Below are 23,777 nucleotides of genomic sequence, written 5' to 3' on the forward strand. Positions count from 1 at the left end.
CTTCTTTCTATGGAGTGCCAAACATTCTTCATGTTGTATGAGAAGCCAAAAAATACAGACATTAAGACATATATACTAGAAATTTGGAGTGATTGCTCAAGGGTGTGTTTTGAGAATGTTTGTGAGGCTATGTTTCACTAAAATACAAACTTTTGTCAGACTTTCTTGTTTTTATGTTCCGTGACAGACGTGAAACGTGTTTTAGCATCAACAAACAGACATCTGACTGAAAAATATTATCAACAAAATGATTGGATATCCTCAGTCAACATGTTTTATTGGGGGGGTGGGGGGGGGCAAATTGTATCAAATAACAGCAATTGTTCTAGTCTAATTTGTCATATCCCATTAAAGCCTATATTTTTTTCACAGTGTGTGTCAATTACTGTGTAAAACTTGTCACTTGTAATCCGTCTTTTCACACGATCCACTAAATCACATGCAGCTAATTATCCGATGTTTATAATCATTCTTTTATGGATATTACTACGATAATATTTATTTGGTCATATGGAAACTTTTGCTCTATAAACGGCCTGTTGTCGGAGAATTAAATGCTGTTGTATACGCACAGGAAGCTTTGCGGTTTTCACTCTCCGAAATTGCTGTGAGAGCACTGCACACTGTGGTGTGTTCAGATTAGCCATGTAAAGGAGGACTTCACAAAATTTCTTACGATGCTTTTGATTTGCTGGTGAAAAGTACGAGCCTTCATATTGACCAATCAAGTCGAATTTTATATCATTAGAGAGAGGGGTCAATGAACTTTTCTTTGGCATAGGAAAGAAATTGGTTACGCAATCACATTTCCAGCAAGCACAATGTAAGCATTGAGAGATAGGGACATTTTGAAGGGGTTCACTGCTTTCCGAAGTGGTTTTCACTTTTTCAGATTAAAAAGTACAGGGTTTGGTTCACACGCATGATAAATAACGACACATTATTGCAAAGAGGACACAATATTCTTCAAAATGACATAAGAAAGAGTTTTATGAATGCTACACTTAGAAAGTTATGAAAAGAGTTAGCGCAAAATGTGCTTATTTTGTAGCGATATTTGCTGCTAAAAGGGGTGTTTTGTGCCGAGTTCCGCAAGGATTCCATATGATGCTTCAGGTTTTTCCATATCACACAGAGGTTTTAAGACCAAAGAAAAGGACACTACTATTACGCTGCACACAAAACAATTCATCTGGCCCACACACACACGAAGGCACACAATCTTGTGGAATACTGTTGTGTATGCTGAAGGTCATTGAGAGTAGCATATTATTAGTTGTAGCCCAACTTTTCTGCTTTTGCTGTTGAAGGAGCAAGTCTGTAGTTTTGTTTACTCATATTCTCTATTCTGCTTATTGCCGAGGTGATGATGAATGGACTTGCAAATTGCAAGTTAAGTCTGTCCTTAAGGAATAAAGAAGATATTTTCAGCAAAATTTTTTTCCTTTTTCCTTTAGTTATGCTTAAAATAACATTTTTCACAACTTGATTTCAAATTTGATCATGCGCCTATAGCATATATTTACACAGCACTGCAATGGAACGTCCCGGAGTAAAGCTGTTCTTGCTGTCACCAGGAACTAATGTGTATCTTTAACTTTAAATGTCATTTTGTTTTGTGTTAGAAGCCTCTGTATTACAAAATAATTCCATCTGGTGTACCGTAACTCATTAGCGACCTTTCTCTGACAAAATCACTGACTTTAAATGAAGCAGAACAGGAAATTTTAAAGTCTTTAACACAATGCATAATTGTGTTCAAGCACAAAAACAGAAACCATTTGTCGTGAAGTCAAACAAAACAGGGAGATTTGACATTTGTGAGTGGGACAATTTATTTCCTACTCATATTAGAATAAGTTCTCTGTAAGCCAATTGGCAAAAATTCTAATTTTGATCGAGAAGTAGTAAAATTGCCGTTCTGAAAAATCCAGCTTATGCCATTTTAATACATTCATGTGAAGAGACTTCACAGTTGTGGAAGTATATGAAATGGTGTCTTTTTGAGGCCTTTTGGAGCTCTTCCCAATGAAACGCTCCCAGTTAACAACCGATCAATCAAACTTTCAAATTCAGAACCTACAATTTAAATCTGTTGAGTGGGGCACTCTGAAGTCTTGTATGCAATAAGATTTGGGAGGACAGTCAATTCAGTGAATTCTCCCTATGTTATTCTTCATCATGACGCAGGCCTAGAATTTTTGCAATTTAAACCGCATGCTAAAAAGCCTACTGGCTAAAATCAGTTGGTTCTCACTGGCATTTTCCTGAATTACAACACACATTAATGTGGGGAATTACATGACTTATTGATGTGGGGCGTTACAGCACACACTAATGTGGGGTATTACAATGCACATTAATGTGGGGAATTTACAACACATTAATGTGGAGAACAGTGGCGTAGGAAGGTACTTTTGAGTGGGGGGGCTAAAGATTGATGGCCGGCCTGGGGGAGGGGTCTAAGGGGAGGGGGTGTCCCCCTCCCCTTTGGATTTTTTTTGCATTTCCAGGTGGCCTCAGATGCAATTTGGTGCAATATAGCACACTTCAACACCCTCTCCATTTTGTAAATAATTTTGCATTTTCACCTGGCCTTAGATGCAATTTGGTGCTCGAAATGAGATTTTTTTCTGATTTGGAAATGAAAAAGGGGTTTTCTGACTTGCTGAGCAGGGGGGTGGAATGATACTTCCGCCCCCCCATATTTTTCACTGGGGGGCTGGCGCCCCCCCAGCCCCCCGGTTCTTACGCCCTTGGTGGAGAATAATAACACACATTAATGTGGGGCTATGGAAATCATGAGGATTCTCTGACTGACAATTGTTTGACCAACCTCTCATGCATTTATGATCTTAATATAATGTTAAGTGGCAAAAAAAGGCCATCAAGTAAGTGTTTCATCAGGTTTGTGCATTGATCAATGCAAACACATAGTGCATGCTGCAAGATCCACAAGTGCCATAATTGTTGTTTGGTTTACATAGCGAGTCATATTATGTGTATCCAGCATTAAGTTGCTTCCTTTAGTGTGCAAACAACTAATATGCTAGATATATTCACAAAAGCCAGAAAAAAAAAGAAAAAAATTCTCCTCATATATTGTCATCTTGATTGAATTTACCTGGGGCTTAGTGAATTAGAGAGAGTAAATATGAAAATGTGAACAGATGCCTCCTGAAGGCAAAATATTCATATTGCTCAGCAGATACGATCAAAACATAACATAAAACATGAACTGGAGGCTGAAGAATTGAACATTACCAGGAATAATTTTTACCTAGAGAAATCATGCAAGCTCGGGTGGGTGATGGTTTCCTTGAGACTGGATGACGATATTAAAGGGCAAAAATAGTTCATATTGAAGACGGTTAAATCAGAAGGTATGCTGGTCTGTATCAGCTTTGGCAGGATTGAAAACTGGAACAGGTATAGCATGATAATTTTGAAGGATCTTGAGGTAAATAGACAGTTGTTATGCTACTAAGCAGTTCTTGAGTTAAATGGACAGTTGAGTTTGTAGGTAATAATCAGTTCTTGAGGTAAATGGACAGTTCTTGTGGTACTAAGCAGTTCTTGAGGTAATGGACAGGTTCTTGAGGTAAATGTGCAGGTGTTGAGGTAAATTGCAGGTGTTGAGGTAATGAACACTGAGTTCCTAAGCACTGAGTTCTTAATGTATTAATGATTTCTTTATGTAATGAACACTGAGTTCTCGAGGTATAATGAGTTGTTGAGGTAATGAGCACTGAGTTCTTAAGGTAATGAACACTGAGTTTCTAACGTATTAATTAGCAATGAGTTCTAAAGGTAATGAACACTGAGTTCTTAAGGTACTAATTTGCACTGAGGTTTGTAGGTAACTTGCAGGGTCTTGGGATAATTGGGCAGATCTGATGGTGATGGCTAGGTCTTGACAATATTCACTACTTATCTGGAGATAATTTATGCATGTTTTGAGATAATGTGGAAGCCTGGAGGTAATGAGGAGGTCTCCAGTTTGTATTTGGTCAAGTTTTTAACATTTCACCTTCCACTTTCATAATCAGTTAAGGTTTCTTTCTATTTTTTGGAAATACATGAACATAAATTGGAGAGTAATTTAATCTGATTGGATATAACTCTTTGCAGTAAAACTTAACAGCTAGTCATGTTCACAGCAAGACTACATTGTTATGGAATGTTTTTAAGTTTTATAAACAAAAATGTAAAATAGAAAGGTTAAACCAAAGTCGAAAACTACGACTGATCTCTCTGTATGGAAGAGGTATATATTGAAGTAGTGTTTGCTGGAGGGTTACTGAAGGTTCCTAGCCCTCGTCTATCTTCGACTAGAAGCAAGAGCAATATTGTATTGTCTATTGGCAATGAATATTCATGTTTTAATCAACTGTTTCCATCATATCCAATCTTGTGGCGGTGGTTTTCATAGTAAACCTTCACACTTGCTTGGATTTGCAAGTGAAAAGAACCAGATGGTTGGCAGGTTTAGGTCTCGAAAATTGAGTTATCATGAAGGCAGGTTGCTTGGGAGCCTCTCCGTCAGGAAATGTTTGGGTTTGAACGGCTGCAGGAAGCAGCCTGTATGACGAGTGACAGATCTGAATCTGTTAGCTTTAATTCAGCCAAGGATATCTGCATGGTAGCAAAGTACTCTGCTTAGGCTGGACTAATCTCAACTAAAATAATAACAACAAGTCCAAAAACTTTCAGTCATTCTCAGAGTTTTTATTTGCTTGCTAAACGTTCTCAAAGTCGTTTTCTATAAAATAACTAAAACTAAAATAATAACAAGTCAAAATCAATGACAACAACAGTTGACTTAACTGTTATAGAATGTAACACAATCCAACTCTGGACAAGCCAATAGGATATTCTACATAGTATTGTCCATATTCTACAATTTGTCAAAATATAATATAATTTTGGCCTATTCATTATCTAATCTGTATTAAACTGATAGCCTCATAAGGAGGAGCTGTGCCTTTTGAGATCTAGTTCATGGCAATTAAGTTTTCACTTCTCGTGCTAAATGTCCCAAAATGGCCGGTGAAAATTCACAATCCTCTTTTAATTTGCTGCTCTTCTCCGTTCAGAAATCATGAAATTGGAAGTAGCCCTCAAAATTAGTAAACAAATTCATGCTTCATTTATACTTATCCATTATGATTTGCTTTCACATGTACCACCCATTAGAGATATGATAATTTTGCATGTAGGTCACCAATACTGCATTCATCATTCGATTGCTCATTTATCATACTGACCTACTATTTATCATTTATTCAGCCTTTTCATCTGCCAGTTGTTTAATATTTTCTTTTTAACTAAAAATAAAAAAATAAAAAAATCCCAAATGCACTCGTGTTTGGTTCATAGATTTGAAGCTAATCATACGCTTACCGTCCTAATGCTGTCTCTTGGAAACCAATGTGTGGTATCCATTAGAAACCTGTTGTTCACTGCACTTAGTGTTTCAAGGTTTCACAAGCTGCAGAAATCTTCTGCTTGCAATATATATAATTGATTGAGAATGAGACGTAGCCGAGCGTGTCGATTAAAGAGAGAGATGCAGCCGCAGCTCTTTGGGTAAACCTTAAAGGAGGGGATGACAAAATGTTAAAAGACTAGCCTGTTGCAAGGTGTCTATGAACATTATAACGTCATGTGGCAGTAATGACTGTCATACTGTCCACAGCTGTATCATGTGTCATACCGTCCACTGTCATACTGGCTGGATCCACATGAATGCTTGTGTCTGCCATGGATATGTATGTATGTTATTCTGGCCATTTATGATTCGATCATTGTGACATACACCTCTAACTTGATTTCATTTCAAATAATTAAACTTGATCATGTAATATTGTCATGAAATTATATCATTGGTGAGTTTTATTTCGGCAAGAGTACAGATTTATAATGCCAGAATTTCGTTGTGGTGATCAGGGAAATAGTTAAAATTTGCAGAGTTTTGCAAGGCAGTTTTGTAAGGCTCTGGACTTTGTCTCTTAGGAAATAAAGTGGTTCCTGTGTACAGAAACTGCTTGTTTATATTTTGCACTTGTATAGCAAGTTGTGAGCATTTTGCGATGTGATACCGGATACATTATACCCTGGTAATCCGTTGGCTATGTTAATAGACAATAGTATATGCTACAATAAGTATATATACTGTAAGTATATATACTCTAATATACTGTATATATATAATATACATATATATATACATATGTAACACATATAACATATATATAATATACTGTATATATATACTGTAAGTATATATACTGTAAGTATATATACTCTAATATACTGTATATATAATATACAATATACATATATATACAATATACATATATATGTAACATATGTAACACATATAACATATATATACTGTAAGTAGATATACTGTTAATATATAATGCACAAGATACTGCACAATTAAGATGTCTGTGGTGATGAAATAAAACAGTTTGACTTTCTAAACAATGTCAGCAATAGCTATAATTCTGTTATTATTCTGTTATTATTGTAAGTAAGGATCTTAAAGGAAATGGTTTACTTACAGTACACGATGTACCATTGAACCACGTCAAAGTGGTGTTTCTTGCTTCTTCTTTTTTTATCTTTTTTTTATTTTATATCTTGTAGTGTTGCTATTGCTAATACTGTTTGCTTTAGGCATAGTATACGGCCTTGCACTCAGTGAATTAATTAAGAGTAATTAACAGATCAATTACCCGTGAGAGAAATAGAAACAACAAATTTGATTTGAGATTTGAGTCTTGGGCAAAGATGTGCTTGATCCTCTGTTGCCATGATTTGATTAAAATATTAAGGGATTACAACCATAATGAGCTTCAATTTTAATAGCACTTAATGTGTTTATCATCGAATGCGCAATTTATATGTAGAGTCTTCAAATCTGGTCCAATCTAATAGCTTTAGGTCTGTTCCATTAATTTATATTTTCTGATTACTATCATAATTATTATTTTAGTATCAGTGTTAAGAGTGAGTGTGTGGTTTTGTGTGTGTGTGTGTGTGTGTATGTTTGCTTCCCTTTGTAATTAACAGTGCTGATAAAATGAAAATGTAAATTAAATATTCAAGGTTTGGTTGGTAACATTCTGAAGCATTTAATGTTGTTTACCTCTAAACCGCACGTAGCAGGAGTTTTCGCGGAATCTGTCTGAATTGGCGAGGTTGAGCTAATGGTGCGTTAACAAACAAGTTCTTTCTTGTTGCAACTCACGCAACATAGATGTTGGACAATTCCATTATAATACAGGGAAGAATTATGAATGGTAGTTTTCGTTCAAAATTTTAGTTCTCAAATATTAACTGCCTTGTCAAATTTTTCCTAAAAGATTCACGAACCGGAGAACAATTTTAAGGTGTAAAACAAAAATTCACTCTGGCAAATGCCAAGTGATATGTTTCACAAGTGTAAGGGTCACCGTCTCCAATTTTAAGTTCCCTGGACAAAAGTGGTATTGACTGTTCACTAATTTCAAAACGATGTCAACAAGTGTTTGATATCAACTTTTTCCTCTATTAAAAGAGAGCTATTTGAATAAAAGTATTTTGTTAATAAAATAGCGTTGAAATTTAAAATTATAGGTTGACACAACGGTACAGAGTATGGGGAAAATGCAGGTTACGTTTGGAGATGACAAGTGTCATCGTTAAGGGCATGCGATGAGGTATTACGTAATCCACAAACAAACAAATACAAGCAGAGGGTTTAAGATTTCTTAGCCTGTTTCCGATTCGATGTCAAAATGATGAGGGTTTTTCCTGTCCAATCAAAATGAATTTTTCAAATGTTTTAGGGAGAGATATGTAAATATAGAACCACTTGACAAGGGTCACGAGTTATACCAGGTTTTCTTGGTTACTATGGGTGGAAATCTGTGTTTCCAATAGGATAATCATGGAATCACTTCTTTTTTATCTGGAAATTGACAAGGCCTTTTCTCAAGATATTAGAATGAGACTAATAACAATTGAAAGAGAAAGGTTTAAATTGTTCAATGTTGAATGAATTATGCATTGATCTATTTATATGCTTAGACACGAGTAGCTCAGTTTCTGAGAAAATGTACTCTCTATAAGAGTGAATCACACAGTTAAGGATGTGCACCAAACACTTATAATGCACCAAACATTCCCATATGATACATTACTAACGATGGCAGCCTCACATATCTTTTAATTACATTCTGTGTCATCAATGTGTAGTGCCTTATTTTATAATAGAGTCATTTATAATGAAGAAAAGTGAAACCAGTATCTCCAATCTTCTGAATATTTTAGCTGACAATTCCGTGGTTATCCGTATTCAACATATCTCTCATAACAGACTATTAAAGAGTGATCAGTCATAAGGTAGTTTTTGAATGTTTATAACATATTAGAGAAGGTTACTGCATATTCAAATTAAAGCCTAGATGAATCTAGATGCCAACTGTTTCAGAAAAACCTTGGATGGTACAATTTTATGGCAGTGCATACAGTATATTGAGTTGTGGATTCTGAAGGATTCTTATAAATGCAGACAGCGTTTAATATGGCTCTGTACTACTGTTTTTATTCACAGATGTCAAACTTGTTGATAGAGAGAAATATTGTGTTTGAGTTACTTGCTTTCAGCTTCATTAGCTGCCAAGACTAGTTTGCAGCTCATCAAACAAAAGAAAGGGGAATAAACGTATGGAACGTATAAGTCACACATTGTTGGATTTCGAGAGAAAATGTAAATTTGCGGAGACATCTTTTGACAGTGACTTCCACTGCAAAAAAAGATGTTTTATTCCACCGAGGATATAATCATAAAATATTGTTTACGGCGACCGGAACCCATGGCAGCTCTTCTGCCGGTTATATCAAACAAATCGATTTGTTTCTGATAAACTACTGTTTGCTGCACAGTGAAAATTTCAAATTGTTTATGCATTGGGTAGTCCTCTATGACATCATAAGCGAAAAATGAACCAGAATGTTTTTTTGCTTTTTTTAAAGATTGAAATGGTTATATTATATCATTGGAACTATGATCATGTGTTACAAAGTCACTTGATGTTAATTGACCACTAATGATAAGTGTTCCAATGATAACAGTGTTCTAATGATAACAGTTCCAATTGTATGAAGAAGACAAAACAAATTAACAAATTTATGAGTATGACCAATATAATACTGGTAAGAAGGGGATGTGGGGGGGGGGGGTTGGCTTATATGTTATGATGTCCAATGGAGGACCTCTCCGTTCAGAAATTTTGTAAGAATGGAAAATTAGATGCAAACTTGTGCTATAGTTTGCAACTTTTCAAACAATGTTTGAAAGGATTTTCAATTGATTAGATTGTACCGCACATACATCTTGTACATTTATATACAGTACACTAGAGTGTTTTTCAATATTCTGACCACCTGTGAGAGGGGGGTAGAAAGAGGTGGAGGGGGAGGGTGAGCCCCACTTGATTTTATTCTGTTGGTTTTGACAAGCCCATGTATGTTCTCATAAAACAGAGACTATAGTATTAACTAATCGTCTTTCTTCCAGACGGACTACTTGAGATGGCGTAAGAACATGCAGCTACTTCAGCGCTGTGTTACCCTTCTGATTGATGAACACATTGTGATGGTTTTACCTTCCCCTCCCCCTCCCACTTCCCATCTCCTGATACGTCACCACTAAGATAGAAATACCAGGTTGTATGTCAACTATAGTTCTGGCCATCATGGAGTGTACACAAATAGAACTGGGATTGCCCCACCTTACTGAAACCATTAATGGATTCCGTATAATTGTTGATATTCTTGTTTTGCTCTTCCTTTAACAGCAACATCTGCAGAATATGGCATCGCCATGGGGGCAGCGGTGGTGGCCGTGCTGTTGGTCATGTTCGGCATCGCCCTCTGCATGTGCGTCATTCTCCAATACATACGTCAGCAGAGGGAGGGACCGGAGGGAAATTACCGACCCGCCCTGAGCAGGGACGTATACAGCGTGGAAGGAGTCAACATCAGTGGCATTCTTAGTGAGTCATGCAGTCATTGTAGCAAAACTATATCATAGTTAGGGCCACTTACAGATAATGTAGTGTTTGTAGTCTCTCAACTCTCTTCAAACCTCTCTTCCCTCCCTGTCTGATGAACACACATCCCCCCTCCCCCCTCCCCCTCCCTATATGGTTCACGTTGTGATGTCTGCTTGTGTCACATCATCAAGTAGCTGCTTTTATGGCACAGAGGAAAGTTTATTAATGATTTTGTCTTCATTGATTGATGTCATCCTTCCCTGGATCATTCCACCCTCTCACGATGGACTCTTTTGATTGACATTCTGGTACTGTTGACTAACCACAGACCATTCTACCTACAGATGTTGACCATTGCTGCACTTTTGCCACCTGACCAATACACTGATTCAATGACCAATCCACTGATGCTAACTGACCATTTTACTCTTGCTAACTGACCATTCCACTGATGCCATTACTTCTAATTTCCAGTCATATTGACTCAATGACAATCCCACTGACATTGACTGTTGGTGTTGCAGGTGGACGATCCTGTTGATGTCAGTCCATGATTCTGTTGATGTTGATGTTGTTTCTGTTGATGTTGATGTCTGCCAGCTATTGGAGTGCTACCAGAACCATTCCTCTGACTAAACAGCCCGGGCAGTGTTCACATAAATAGTGATGATGTAATTTATTCAACTCTTTATATAAACGTGAGAGATCAGCAGTGTTGTATGAAGATAAATATCATCACACAGCAGACATAATACGACTAAAGAGATGTACACTGCACCACAAAAAATACCCTGCGATAAGCCATCTTGAAAATCAACCTGGTGGGAAGACATTTCAAGGTAGTCGAACAGTATAGGCCCCAAATAATAGCACGCTATAATTGCTAGAAGTTTTCAAAAAGTATTTTCCTGGAGGTCTTTACTCTTCAAATTGTTCTCAGACATTGTTAAGGAACACACAAGATGACTGAATGTTCCAGTGAGGAAAATTTTCTTCAAAGGTTGTAATTAAAAACAGTTTAAGAATTTTGACCAAAAAGTGACCATATTTGAATATCTAGCAATCTTTGGGGCCAATACAGCGTACCTTTAAAGTCTGCATGTTAAACTAAGTTAGAGCAATATTACAGAACAGAAATTGAGACTCAGGTCTTTTCATCTTAGGATGTCATAAGGTTCTCCAGACTTTCAGCAACTTTCAACAAAATTACTCTTGTCCTCATCTCATCTTGTTGAAACTTCATGTGATGTTTTAATATGCCAAGAATACAGTGAATCAATTAAAATCCCATCCCCCCCCCAAAAAAAAAACAGTGAACAATTAACAGTTTGAAAACAAAGTGATGTATCTTATATGCAATCTTTAAAATTAAAAGTAGGGAGGATGTCAGAAACGTCTTTTTACTACACAGCCATGTTGATTGACAATCAGTAACTGTTTGGTGTCAGTTACTGAGCGGCTCACCATGTGTTATTCTTTACATTGTTAATATATTGCGTGCTTGTGTTCCTGGAGAATAAATTCATAGGACTTTTAGAGCCTGCGACAAAGATGGAACCGTGAGCAATAACCCACCTTGAATGGAAGAAATATCGATGGCCAACGACGCCCACAGGGAAAACTTTTCATTACTTACAAGGAGATCATATTCAGCTTAACATGGTCGTCAGTCGGAGCACTAATTCATGCTTGCATAGAATTGCTTGCACAATTCTGTTGCTGCCAGTTTATGCTTTCTAAGAGGTTTCTGAAAGATGAGACCTCTGAGAACAACAAGCCCTGATCAATATTACTCTCTCTTGTTGGAGAACATGTCAAGGCACCATGGTTTGATGCGCCAACAAATTTCTGCCGATATCACGTTTATTTTCGGGTGTTGAAAAAACACTCCAAATGCCAAAAGAAAGGAAAGCGTGGAAAATTATTCAGTTACTTCTCGGTTTACAGTCATTCATCACTCAGTTTTTTAACAACTTGAACATGTTTTTGCGGGTCTCTAAGAAATCGATATATTTTTTTTCAGGGTTTCTTTCATATTATTAAACTTCTCTCTAATGCTCACGTTGACAGAATGTTTATGCAAAGGCTTGAGTTTGTTGTGAAGCTTTTGAGTGCAAGCAATAGTTTGGAAGTTTTGGAATTAACAACATTAAAGCCTACTGAAGCATCAGATTAATTTGATAAACTGAATACTTTCAAGTATGCTGTCATTGCAGTAGAGTTCCCTAACAGAACTGCACCTTAGGGATGTTATGCCTTATTGCTGTAGAGTTCCCTACTAGGTCTGCACATTAGGCAAGTGATTCCTTTATTGCTATAGAGTTCCCTATCAGGGAGTGCACCTTAGCGATGTGATGCCTCTATTGCTGTTGAGTTTACTAACAGGACTGCACCCTAGTGATGTTATGCTGTAGAGTTCCTTAACAGGACTGCACCATAGTGATGTGATACCTCTATTGCTGTAGAGTTTACTAACAGGACTGCACCTTAGTGATGTGATCCAGTACTTCATTTACGTTTCTGGCAAGCAATGTGTCGGTGATATTTCAGAATCGAGTAACACACAATATCATTGCCATAACTATATAAAAAGTGTGTGCAACTAATACAGAGCTAATTAAGTTTATAGTTGAATGGTTTCATTTTTCATACTCTACAGGAATAGAATCCTTGGAAGCCAATAACTATATTCCACCTAGCTACAGCCAATGTGTGCATTCAACGCCAAACAGCCCAATTGAATCAGAAGTCTTTCTCAGCCCTGCTCATTCCAATCAAAGCGTCCGGGCGTGGCATCAGCTCCAAAGAGCGCAAAGAACTCCTGACAGCCCACCCCCGACCTACGATGCCATCATTGGCATATGCAAGCAATGCAGTCAGTTACGAAGGGGTGGGCGCAACAAAATGAGACATATGAAGAGCTTAGGCAGCGAACCAGCACTGATACGATACACTCGAGGGCAGCAGATACTATTTTCAGATCAACGACCAATCTCTCTTCCAACAACTCCTCAGGATGACATTGAGATGCAAGAAGTCAGATGACAACTAAAGATGGGGTGGGTTTAGGGAGATATAGTACTACAATAAAAGGAACAGTTTGGGTGCTGTGAGATGTCTGAAATAGAACTATACTTATAGAACCATAAGGTGCAGCGAGGTGTCTAAAGTAATAATTCATTAAAAGGAACAGTTTGGGTGAAATGAGGTTTCTAAAGTAATTCTACACAGACAACCATTGGGTGCAGTGAGGTGTCTGAAATAGTACTACAATAAAAGAACTTGTTGGTGTTGGGAGATGTCTGAAATATTACTACACTGACGGAACCATTGGGTGCAGTGAGGTGTCTTAAATAGTACTACAATGAAAGAACTTGTTGGTGTTGGGAGGTGTCTGAAATATTACGACACTGACGGAACCATTGGGTCAGTTAGGTGTCTAAAGTAATACTACATTAAAAGGAACAGTTTGGGTGCAGTGAGGTTTCTAAAGTAGTTCTACACAGACAACCATTGGGTCAGTGAGGTGTCTGAAGTAAGACTACATTAAAAGGAACGGTTTGGGTGCAGTGAGGTTTCTAAAGTAGTTCTACACAGACAACCATTGGGTCAGTGAGGTGTCTAAAGTAATACTACATTAAAAGGAACAGTTTGGGTGCAGTGAGGTTTCTAAAGTAGTTCTACACAGACAACCATTGGGTCAGTGAGGTGTCTGAAGTAAGACTACATTAAAAGGAACAGTTTGGGTGCAGTGAGGTTTCTAAAGTAGTTCTACACCGACAACCATTGGGTCAGTGAGGTGTCTGAAGTAAGACTACATTAAAAGGAACAGTTTGGGTGCAGTGAGGTTTCTAAAGTAGTTCTACACAGACAACCATTGGGTCAGTGAGGTGTCTGAAGTAAAACTACATTAAAAGGAACAGTTTGGGTGCAGTGAGGTTTCTAAAGTAGTTCTACACAGACAACCATTGGGTCAGTGAGGTGTCTGAAGTAAGACTACATTAAAAGGAACAGTTTGGGTGCAGTGAGGTTTCTAAAGTAGTTCTACACCGACAACCATTGGGTCAGTGAGGTGTCTGAAGTAAGACTACATTAAAAGGAACAGTTTGGGTGCAGTGAGGTTTCTAAAGTAGTACTACAATGAAAGAACTTGTTGGTGTTGGGAGGTGTCTGAAATATTACTTCAATAAAAGGAACAGTTTGGGCGCAGTGAGGTGTCTGTACTGATATGTTGGAAATAGTACATATAACTGATAAGAAGAAGTGCCTTCATAGATGATTGTATGAATGTTAAAGTGAGATGCTATTGAGCTATCACTACACACAAAGTACTATAAGTAACTATAATTGCATCTTGTGATGTATAGGAAACAGAAGTCATTGGGTGAGTGAAGGAGTATTGGCTCCCACGTTCAGCATGCTATAAATTACATTAAATGTCCTAAAGTATTTTGCAGTCCGAGCTGGTTCTGATTCTCCAGACAGCTCCCAGACATTCAGGAGTGTTAAAACTGTCAATTAAAATGTGTAGTGTTGGAAAATGCCTTGAGAATTGACAGTACATTCCTTGTTTTGGTTTGTACATGAATGTCCAGTACTTGGTTGACTTTTCAATGTATTCAAAGACAATACTCATGACTTGTACGTTAAAAACGCATGGAATATGACTCGTAGTGATAGGTTCTGAGACAATTTCAAGGGTGGATGAAGGATTCTGTGCAGTCCCTTACTTTACACAAGGTCAATGGAATGCCTCGTTATCCTGGGTTAAACTTTTACGCTGCAGGTAGGACAGATATTAGGGGTGTAACCACATATACTTCTGGAGGCCCCTCCCCCCCCAAAAAAAATAATAAATCAAGGGGGATCAGCCAACTGTGCACCTCTTTCCCACAGGCAGACAAAATATAAAAAATCCAAGTGCACTGTAGATAAATGTATGTGTGGTACAACCTAAAGAGTACAAAAGTTGTTGGTTGCACCCCTGACACCCCTTTCTATATTTCTGTCATGAAGTAAGTGATTGCATATTAATTATGTCTACTTTCATTGTTTTGAAGGCCAATCAGTAACGTTAAGTGCATGGAGTACGTTTGTATTATCAACATGTGCACAAGTCATCAGCTGTTTCAATTTATGATCAAAAACCTGTTTATTATTGATATCTCCTGAATGAGGAAAATCAAGAATTCAACAAAGTCTTTCTTAATTAGTAAACTGCATAAATATTGAGCTATTAATGGACGTGATGTTATGATTGTTTATCGTACATGTGGTTTAATTTCCAAGTATGAAAGGTTTTAAGGTAGATTGCCTAAGGGTTAGAGGGTTAGGATTATGTTTATAAGATACAAGGTTAAAGTTATAATATGCTTTAAGGTAACATCTTTAAGGTAGGGTGGTATAGTTGACCTATTATCACAAAGACCGTGGGTGGGCTATTAGGTACAATATGTATTAAGGTACAGAGGGAGGCTGATGGAAGATTATCTCAGTTATCTGATCTCTACTTGAGATATACAGTATTGGTTGATTCTTAGTAAGTCAGAGTATAACACTGATACATACTGCAGCATACTCTAGCACCCCTGATTAATCTACATTGCTCATATTGAAATATGGTCACAAATTCTTACTTTTAATATTTCTCTTTTCTCTGACCATGATCATAATATTATGATTTAACCACAACCTTGAACTAATTTATTCAGTATACTGTCTTCACCCCAATTAGGCAGATGTTTGTGCAATTAAAAATTTCAGCTCTTTCAAAGTTAATGAAATAGACAATTCTTCACGAAGCAGGGTATTCTTAAGATAATAAGTATTTCTAAGGCCAGATGTAATGACGGCTATGCTAAGAGTGAACTCTTTAATTGCTCAGTTTTAATATGTTGTTGTTTGTGTTTTGTTGTTGTTTGTTTGTACAATGTGTAGTAAACAAAACTACCTTCTGATCAATTAATCTATTGGTGTACCCAACATTTGTACCCTGCTTGTACAAAGTTTGGCAATAATGCTCTGAAATATTCATATTCTTTGAAGAATGTATACATATGGCTGAAGATCTTCTTATGATAAACAGAATACATTAATTGCCTACCAAAATTTAGCAACAAAAAAACTTTAAAGCACAAAAAGAAAAGTTTTTGCAGATGCAGTACAGGGAGAAATGTAACTGACTGCTCATGCACTCATTGAATGAAATATGAATTATGAACTACAAAAATATCATGTTCCCAGTAAACTTTGTGAAATGTGTTCTGTCTTCCGTTTTGCTTTGAATTTAATTATTCGTGGACTATGTAGATGAATAAATAAATAAGTATTCTTCATAGACAACAATCACAATAGAATGCTAATAAAAAATATTTAAAAAATAAATCAAAGTAAATGTTGCTTGTCTTGCACAAAGAACAATCTAATAATGTTATAGCTATTTATCTAAGTAAAAAAATATTTATAAATTTTATAACAGAAAGGCACACTATTGATATGAATAATGTGTTCTGGATATGTAATGAATATGTTGTATGTGGTGTGAACAAATTGATTGCGAATACTAAGCAGGTTGAAGTGAAAATAGAAGCTCTCATTCTGTTTTATGATTTCAAGTTCTGCAAAAACAATAAAACTACACAAACTAGTCCTGTTCTTTATAGCAGCTATGAAGCTTTCTTGATTTTGAAATAAACTGTACAACATGTGGTCTTTATAACTTATGTATAGATTTAATTATACGGCCTAGGCTTGCTGGCTACACCCGAAAATATTGCTACTGAGCGGATGAGATATCACTATATTAGGTGGAAATATTGTTGTAATTTTGGATGTTTTCAAGAATTAACCTACTGTACTATTTCATCTATATCTCAAGGGGAATGAGACTTAATATTTCCTGTTGGTAATTCGATATACAAACATATAGCATTCATGGTCTTTCTTGAGTTTTATCATTTACTAAATTCATTGAAATTTCAGGTTTTTCTTACAAGCCTTCAAGATATTCTTTGTAAAATCACAAATGTGCTTTTTTCTATCAGTTAATTGTTCTCCTATTTGCTTTGTCTGTAATTTAATTTGTTTTTTTTCTTCTCAATTTTAGTCTGCCCTTTGTTTGTCTTTGAAATATAACCTTTGCAACTTGCAATGTAATACAGCAATATATCACATGGACCACAGTTGGCTGTAAAAATAATTATTAAAACTGTAGATATATATGAAAATAGCTTAGAAAATTTGCAATGAAGACATTTTTTTTCTAATTGATGGTATTATACAATTTTTAACAATCCTTGTGAACATCTTGATCACCATTCAGTGATCATGGTTTATTGTCTGGTAGATCCTGATTGGCCAGTCAGTCTCATGGTTTATTGTCTGGTAGATCCTGATTGGTCAGTCAATCTCTTGGTTTATAGTCTGGTAGAACCTGATTGGTCAGTTACTTTCATGATTTATAGTCTGGTAGATCCTGATTGGTCAGTCAGTCTCTTGGTTTATAGTCTGGTAGATCCTGATTGGTCAGTTACTTTCATGATTTATAGTCTGGTAGATCCTGATTGGTCAGTCAGTCTCATGGTTTTTAGTCTGGTAGATCCTGATTGGCCAGTTACTTTCAAGGTTTATAGTATGGTAGATTGGCCAGTGACTTTCATGGTTTATCACAACAGTCTCGGTATTGACCCATATTGATGTTGTACATCTTGATAGGGTTGTCAGTTGTGGTATTGTTTACCATGATTGCATTAGGTGATGTGTTAAGTTCATAATAATCCAAATGACCCACTTGTCAAGAATAATTCTAAAATCTAAATGATTTGTCATGTTCATAGACTTTATAGCTGAAGACAGATCAAGTTATTGGAAGAAGAAAAAGGAAAAACATCTGTAGATGAAGGACTACTCGCTTGGGTTGATCAAAAGTGAGATAATTTAGAGCTTTCAAGTTTCTCTATACACCAAAAATAAAAGAGGGTTATTTTGGGATCTTTTTGAATGATGTTGTAAATATCCTGTTGTGAAAGGCACTGATAGCTCATTAATTAGCAGCATGCCACCTCTTGGGTAGAATTTGTTATCAAGTCGAGTTGCATGATCTGTCAAAGACATATTACCGGTACCAATTAATATTTAATTTCTAACCAGAGGCGTTTTTGCAGACCCACGCTTGGTTTAGTTATTTTACGAATTAATGACGAGTCAGCCAACAGAATAATTTGCATGTTGACGCATGCTTGCCTCTTACAGTTGATTGGGAACCAGTGAAGGAAGAAGGAACTGCATTTCATTACCGTTGAATATTTGAATAAATCAACATTGTTCTCACATTTCAAATCTTGCGCAAGCTTTCCCCAGAAAATGTACAGAGGGAAAACAAGAACATCCAGTTTTCCCTTTGCTGGGATTTTTTGTCAAGTCAGCTCATTTAGCCAGAAAATCGATAGAATTTGTGCAGAAGCAATTTGGGCTGAGGTGCTTGTGTTGCTTCCGTGGTTAATTTGAAAGAAGAGGAAATCTCTAATAGAGCAAACGCTAAACAGAGAAAGCAGCTGTTTGTGTTGAATTGGGTTTAAATAGTGCAATTTAAGGTTCAGGTGATTGAAAAAACAGTTAAATATTTTGGAAAACTTTCTCTTTACCTGGAGACAAAATTTTAGAATTGTATGGAATCGTTAGCAATGACTTATAGCTCCATAAAAACACTCCAGGTTGATTGTCTCTAAGGTCTGGTTAACCTCAATCATGTCTTGACTAACACTTAGTTAGGTTTGGTAAACTTTGCAACCTGGTGGCAAACATTCAGACACTTACTTTAAAGAGAACATTCTTCATGGCTTTAATATGACACCTTGACATAATTAATGTTATATGATATCATTAACAATGACACTCTGGTCTCGTTCTCAATGTTAGTGTCAAATTGAAGATGGTTTATATTAGATTTGCCTGCCTCTCCTAGTCTTCTCAACAAGGTGTCTTTATGTGACCGCAATAAATGATTGTCACAAATTTCCTTGAAATCTTATAGTTTTCGTTCGAGTCATCTTAGTGTAAGTGTGAGTGTGTAATACACAGACGATCAGTTTGACAGATTCAGGTTATGATTCAGGTTCTAAGAGTTTAGTTCAATTAGGTCAATAACATTGAAACAGATCAAGAACCTTTGTTTACTTGGTATCATTTTCACCATCTCTATTATTTGTCAGTTCATAAGATATGGTACACTTGTGACTGAAAACTTTGATATTGAACTCTGTGCTTATGATCATGAACTTGAGAAATGTTTCCTCTCTTAATGGCCCGCGGTTTGTCAGTTCACTTGAAAGTATCATGTTTGGGTATATTTGATCGTTCGGTTAACGCAATGTGTGTTACGCAGCTTAGCACTCTAGAAATGGAGCAAACCTACTCCACCTGCGGGTTTCGATCAAGTGCAAAATTATTCCCAAGCATGAAATGGATTACTATAGACCACCAGAATTTGATTCCCTTTTGTAGCCCATGAAGAAGACATGTGTAGGCCATGAAAAAGACATACCCTATCGTTAGTATGTAGGCCTAATGTTATATAGAGGGGTTATGGTAGTATTTGGTGCTATGTAGCTCAATGGGATTAGAGGATTAGTTGTACTGTAAGAGTGAAATAGGACTTATTAGCTGGATCCTGATTTCTTAAAAATGATGTTTTTGTCTACATCATTAGAGCTTTAAGCATTAAGCTCACATGTTGTGCGTTATGAATGTAGTATATATTTATGCATAATTTTATTTCTTTTGATATCATTAAACATATAGGATTAAAGCTCCTCTCATCTGATGTGATTATTGGTAAAGTAGAAATTCAAGAGATGGTGTCATGTCTGTATCATCTCCTTATATTAAATTTAAATCCTGTTTCTCTTCATAAACATTACAGATATCATTCCCATAGCAACCTGTGAGAATGTTTATATTATTTGTAATATTGATATTTGTAAATATTTTAATTTGATCACTTTCAGCTTAAAATGTATGATCCATCAGACCTTGCAGCAATCATCTAAGCATATAGAACTAAATTGAATTGACAATCATCTAACTTATAATAAATAAGTAAAAAATAAACATAGGGAGTGATTGGTTAGCAGGGGATGTGGTGGTTTGGGCTAAATCTAATGAGTGAGTTTCTCGATGACTGAATTATTTTTGTTTGTCTTAGAGAGCACAATTATTTTCTGTCATAAGCTAATTGTAGAAGAAGAAATTAAGTGTTCTGGAGTAATATTTATTTATAGCTGCAGATTGTTGTGAATTATATAACAAAATGAAATGTTCCATGAAGAGATTAAAGTATTTCATTTGACTTTATATTAATCAATTATAATAATTAATTTAGCTTAGGAGAAATGCATTATGTAAATAAAATGATAGCTAGTCAAATTTATATTTTTCATATCAGTGGAAAACAAGATTTTTCTTTAGAAACAAAAAAAAAATGGAAAAAATGGAAATAAAAATGTTATTTTCTTTCTTTTGTATTATTATCATCATCAACATCATTCCACAAATAAAGTGTGGTAGTATAAGCATAAACAATGTGTTAATTCTTTATTTGTAACAATTATTTCTATTGTTATAAGCTCAGAAGAATGAGGATGAATTCAAGATATGTTAATCTTGCCATAAATGCACATGTGAAAATTGAAATCCTACATGACACTATTTACCTGCAGTGTGATATCTCCAGACTGTGAAAATGAATGAAAATACATTTTTTTTTGGTGGTTACAATGACAAGGCTACTGCTCCATAATCATTTTGCCCAAAACACAGAATATCTAGAGTCATGTAAAGTTGGTGTTTCATATTATACAAATATTGCCCATCAATTGTCAACTTTTGAAGCCATCGCCTTTAAACCATCATTCCAGCTGTGATTTCATATTGTTTTCAAAGACCTCTTTTTCTTCAATTGCTCTATTCTGTTTAACAAATTCCAAATTTTGCTAAAGAGAATGATTTTCTAAGATGTTTGGTGCAGTATATAAGGCCTGTTTCTGCAATGAATGCTGATTGCATGTTAACAGTCCAGAATATAGTATTTAACACATGTATAGTTAGTATCATTAAGTGGCTTATCCATCAAGTCTGCTTGAAGGTGCATACGTTTCCCATTGAATGGAATCAGAAAGGTGTTAATCAACCAAGCCATCAATTTCAACTTTAATCTTGCAGCAAATGCTAAAAAATTTGAGGCAATTTTAAAATGCTAACAGAATAATTTCAGCCAGAAGATAAAATAAAAATAAAAAAAACTTTCATTCCTAAGAGAGTAGACGATTCCTATTTACATCATTTTTTGTATTTCTTCGTTCAAAACAAATATCAATGAGAAAATGAAAGGGAACCTGCCTACCTTACAAAAGACATATCTAATAGGATTTTTAGCACAAATTATGTCTAATATGTATTCATCCAATGAGCACACAATGATAATCATAACCATATTAAATAGCCTATTAGGCATGTTACAACAGGCATAATCCTGTACTGTGGTTTTACACTACTTGGCTATCAAATCTTATACAATTTTTTTTTTTAAATTGATATATGTATATATATATATATATGTGTGTGTGTATATATATATATATATATATATATATATATATATATATATATACATATATATATATATATCTATATATATGCGATATTTGATTTGACTGTTTAATACTGTCTATGATGATACACAATATAATGACGGCTGTTTTGTACAATTTATGTCCATGGTCGATGGATGGGAGATACTAGACACATGTAGGGCACCCTAAGGTGGAATGACTCATACTTAATACTCTAACACACAGTCTTGACAATAGATGACAGGTGTAGGTAATCAATGCATCCAAACATTACAGCATGTTACAGCAGCAACGCTGAATCTGGCCAGCACAGTAAAGCCATTACAATATGTACGGTGAGTTTGATTAGGAGAGCATTAGAGTATGTGTGTAAAGAATCTTTGATGGCTAGCTCATGATGAAAGGGGAACACAAATATGAAACAGAGGAAGATGGAGTACAATTAGTTTGGATCAAATAATGCCTGTCCGGACACAAGGATCACATGCCATCAAGTGGCAGGTTGGAACAATAATGCTTCCCCTGCCAGCCTGATCACATGCCAATAAGTGGCAGGTTGGATCAATAATGCTTCCCCGACCACCAGGATCACATGCAATCAAGTGGCAGGTTGGATCAATAATGCTTCCCCTGCCAGCCTGATCACATGCCATCAAGTGGCAGGTTGGATCAATAATGCTTCCCCTGCCAGCTTGATCACATGCCATCAAGTGGCAGGTTGGATCAATAATGCCTCCCCAGTAGTTTAATTGCCATATATCTAGGTTATGGTACCTATTAAATGCTTTATGCATCCAAAGTTATCTCAGCTTTTGCCTATTTTTGCAATAAAGTGTAGGAGACACTTTACACTAGAATCTGGACTGAATGAACAAAAGTCAAAATGCCAGGTCAGTGAAGTTATCATCGTCAACAAACTCAGGGACTTTTATCCAAGCAGAAACATTTGCAGTTTCAACAATAACAGCGTAAAATGTTATAATGAAACAAGCATAAACTGTGTATTCCATGTTAAGAGAATGTAAATACGTACACCACTGAGTAATATACAATGCCACTCACAGACTGTGGCAAGCTGTTTTCATTTAATTGGATCAGATCTGGATATTATGAAATCTTTACAAACCTTACAGAGGCCATGGCACGAAAAATTGAACGAATCGAGTGTAATTCCCTCAAAATCTATGATAAAATCTAAAATCTATGTTGAAAACTGTTCTCATCACCCTTAAAACCTAAGCACTAATGAGTAATTAAAGTTTTAAAAGCAGACCCCTGAAAAACGCAGTGGCGGAGCTAGGGGTATTGGTCAGAGGGGGCGAGACTGTTTGGGCGCTTTCGACTTTATCTAAGCGGAGCGCCACCACAGGTTGGCGCGGAGCGTGCAGAAATTTTTTGAGTAAAGATACTCCCTAGATCGCCGGAAATGACCCTTTCCGGGCCTTGCTAATTTGCAGATAAACGAAGAATAAATTTGATGTCAACGCCAACAAAATGTGACAAATGTCAATAGGTAGATGAGAGCGCAATAAAAAAAAGTCAATAATCGCGAAAGTAAAAAGTGGTAAATAGCAGTCCATCTGAGTCCGTCAGGGGGGGGGGGGGTGGGGTGGTGGGCATCCGCCCTGACTGTATGGACGCCCCGCCACTGTTGAGAGCGCAGTGTAGGAAGAGAAGGGGGAGGGGCGGTATCTTTTTAACGGTTTGGGTGAGCGTCTGCAATGATTCGTAATGACATGTTATCGCAAGCGTTCAACATGCTCAAATAAAATGAATCATGAGGAGGAATTCATGTCACTTTTCAACCATTTTTTGAAACAAATTGAGCGAATTGATCGCTAGTAATCTTGAAATTGATTTATCACGGTCATTGTCATCTTTCCCATATGTAACTTTCTAATAGAAAAGGAGGGAGGGCGAATCTGTACGTAATGTAATCAGAAATACTTTTAAAATGACACCAAAGAGACTAAAAATTCTTTTCGACTTTGTTAATGATGATGTCTTTTTAGAGACACCGTAGATACGTTGCTCGGTTCTGTTTACTGCAATAGTGGCACATGGAGACCAATATCCGCACTTAGTGGACCTAATGTTATAG

At 36.2% G+C, this 23,777-nt stretch overlaps 1 protein-coding gene across 4 annotated transcripts in view; it reads left to right on the plus strand.

The window, feature by feature from the left end:
• The window catches only part of LOC139961031 (uncharacterized), a 181,979-nt gene extending 161,927 nt beyond the window's left edge, over positions 1-20,052 (plus strand). For all 4 annotated transcript variants that reach the window (XM_071959841.1, XM_071959844.1, XM_071959843.1 and 1 more), the window contains exons 9-10: positions 9,852-10,049; positions 12,709-20,052. In XM_071959841.1, coding sequence (XP_071815942.1) covers positions 9,852-10,049; positions 12,709-13,094 — 584 coding nt within the window. In that variant the 3' untranslated portion in view covers positions 13,095-20,052. The remainder of the gene's footprint in view (positions 1-9,851; positions 10,050-12,708) is intronic.
• The last annotated feature ends 3,725 nt before the right edge of the window (positions 20,053-23,777 follow it).

Source organism: Apostichopus japonicus, chromosome 20 (assembly GCF_037975245.1).
Source record: "Apostichopus japonicus isolate 1M-3 chromosome 20, ASM3797524v1, whole genome shotgun sequence".
NCBI classification, from domain to species: domain Eukaryota; kingdom Metazoa; phylum Echinodermata; class Holothuroidea; order Aspidochirotida; family Stichopodidae; genus Apostichopus; species Apostichopus japonicus.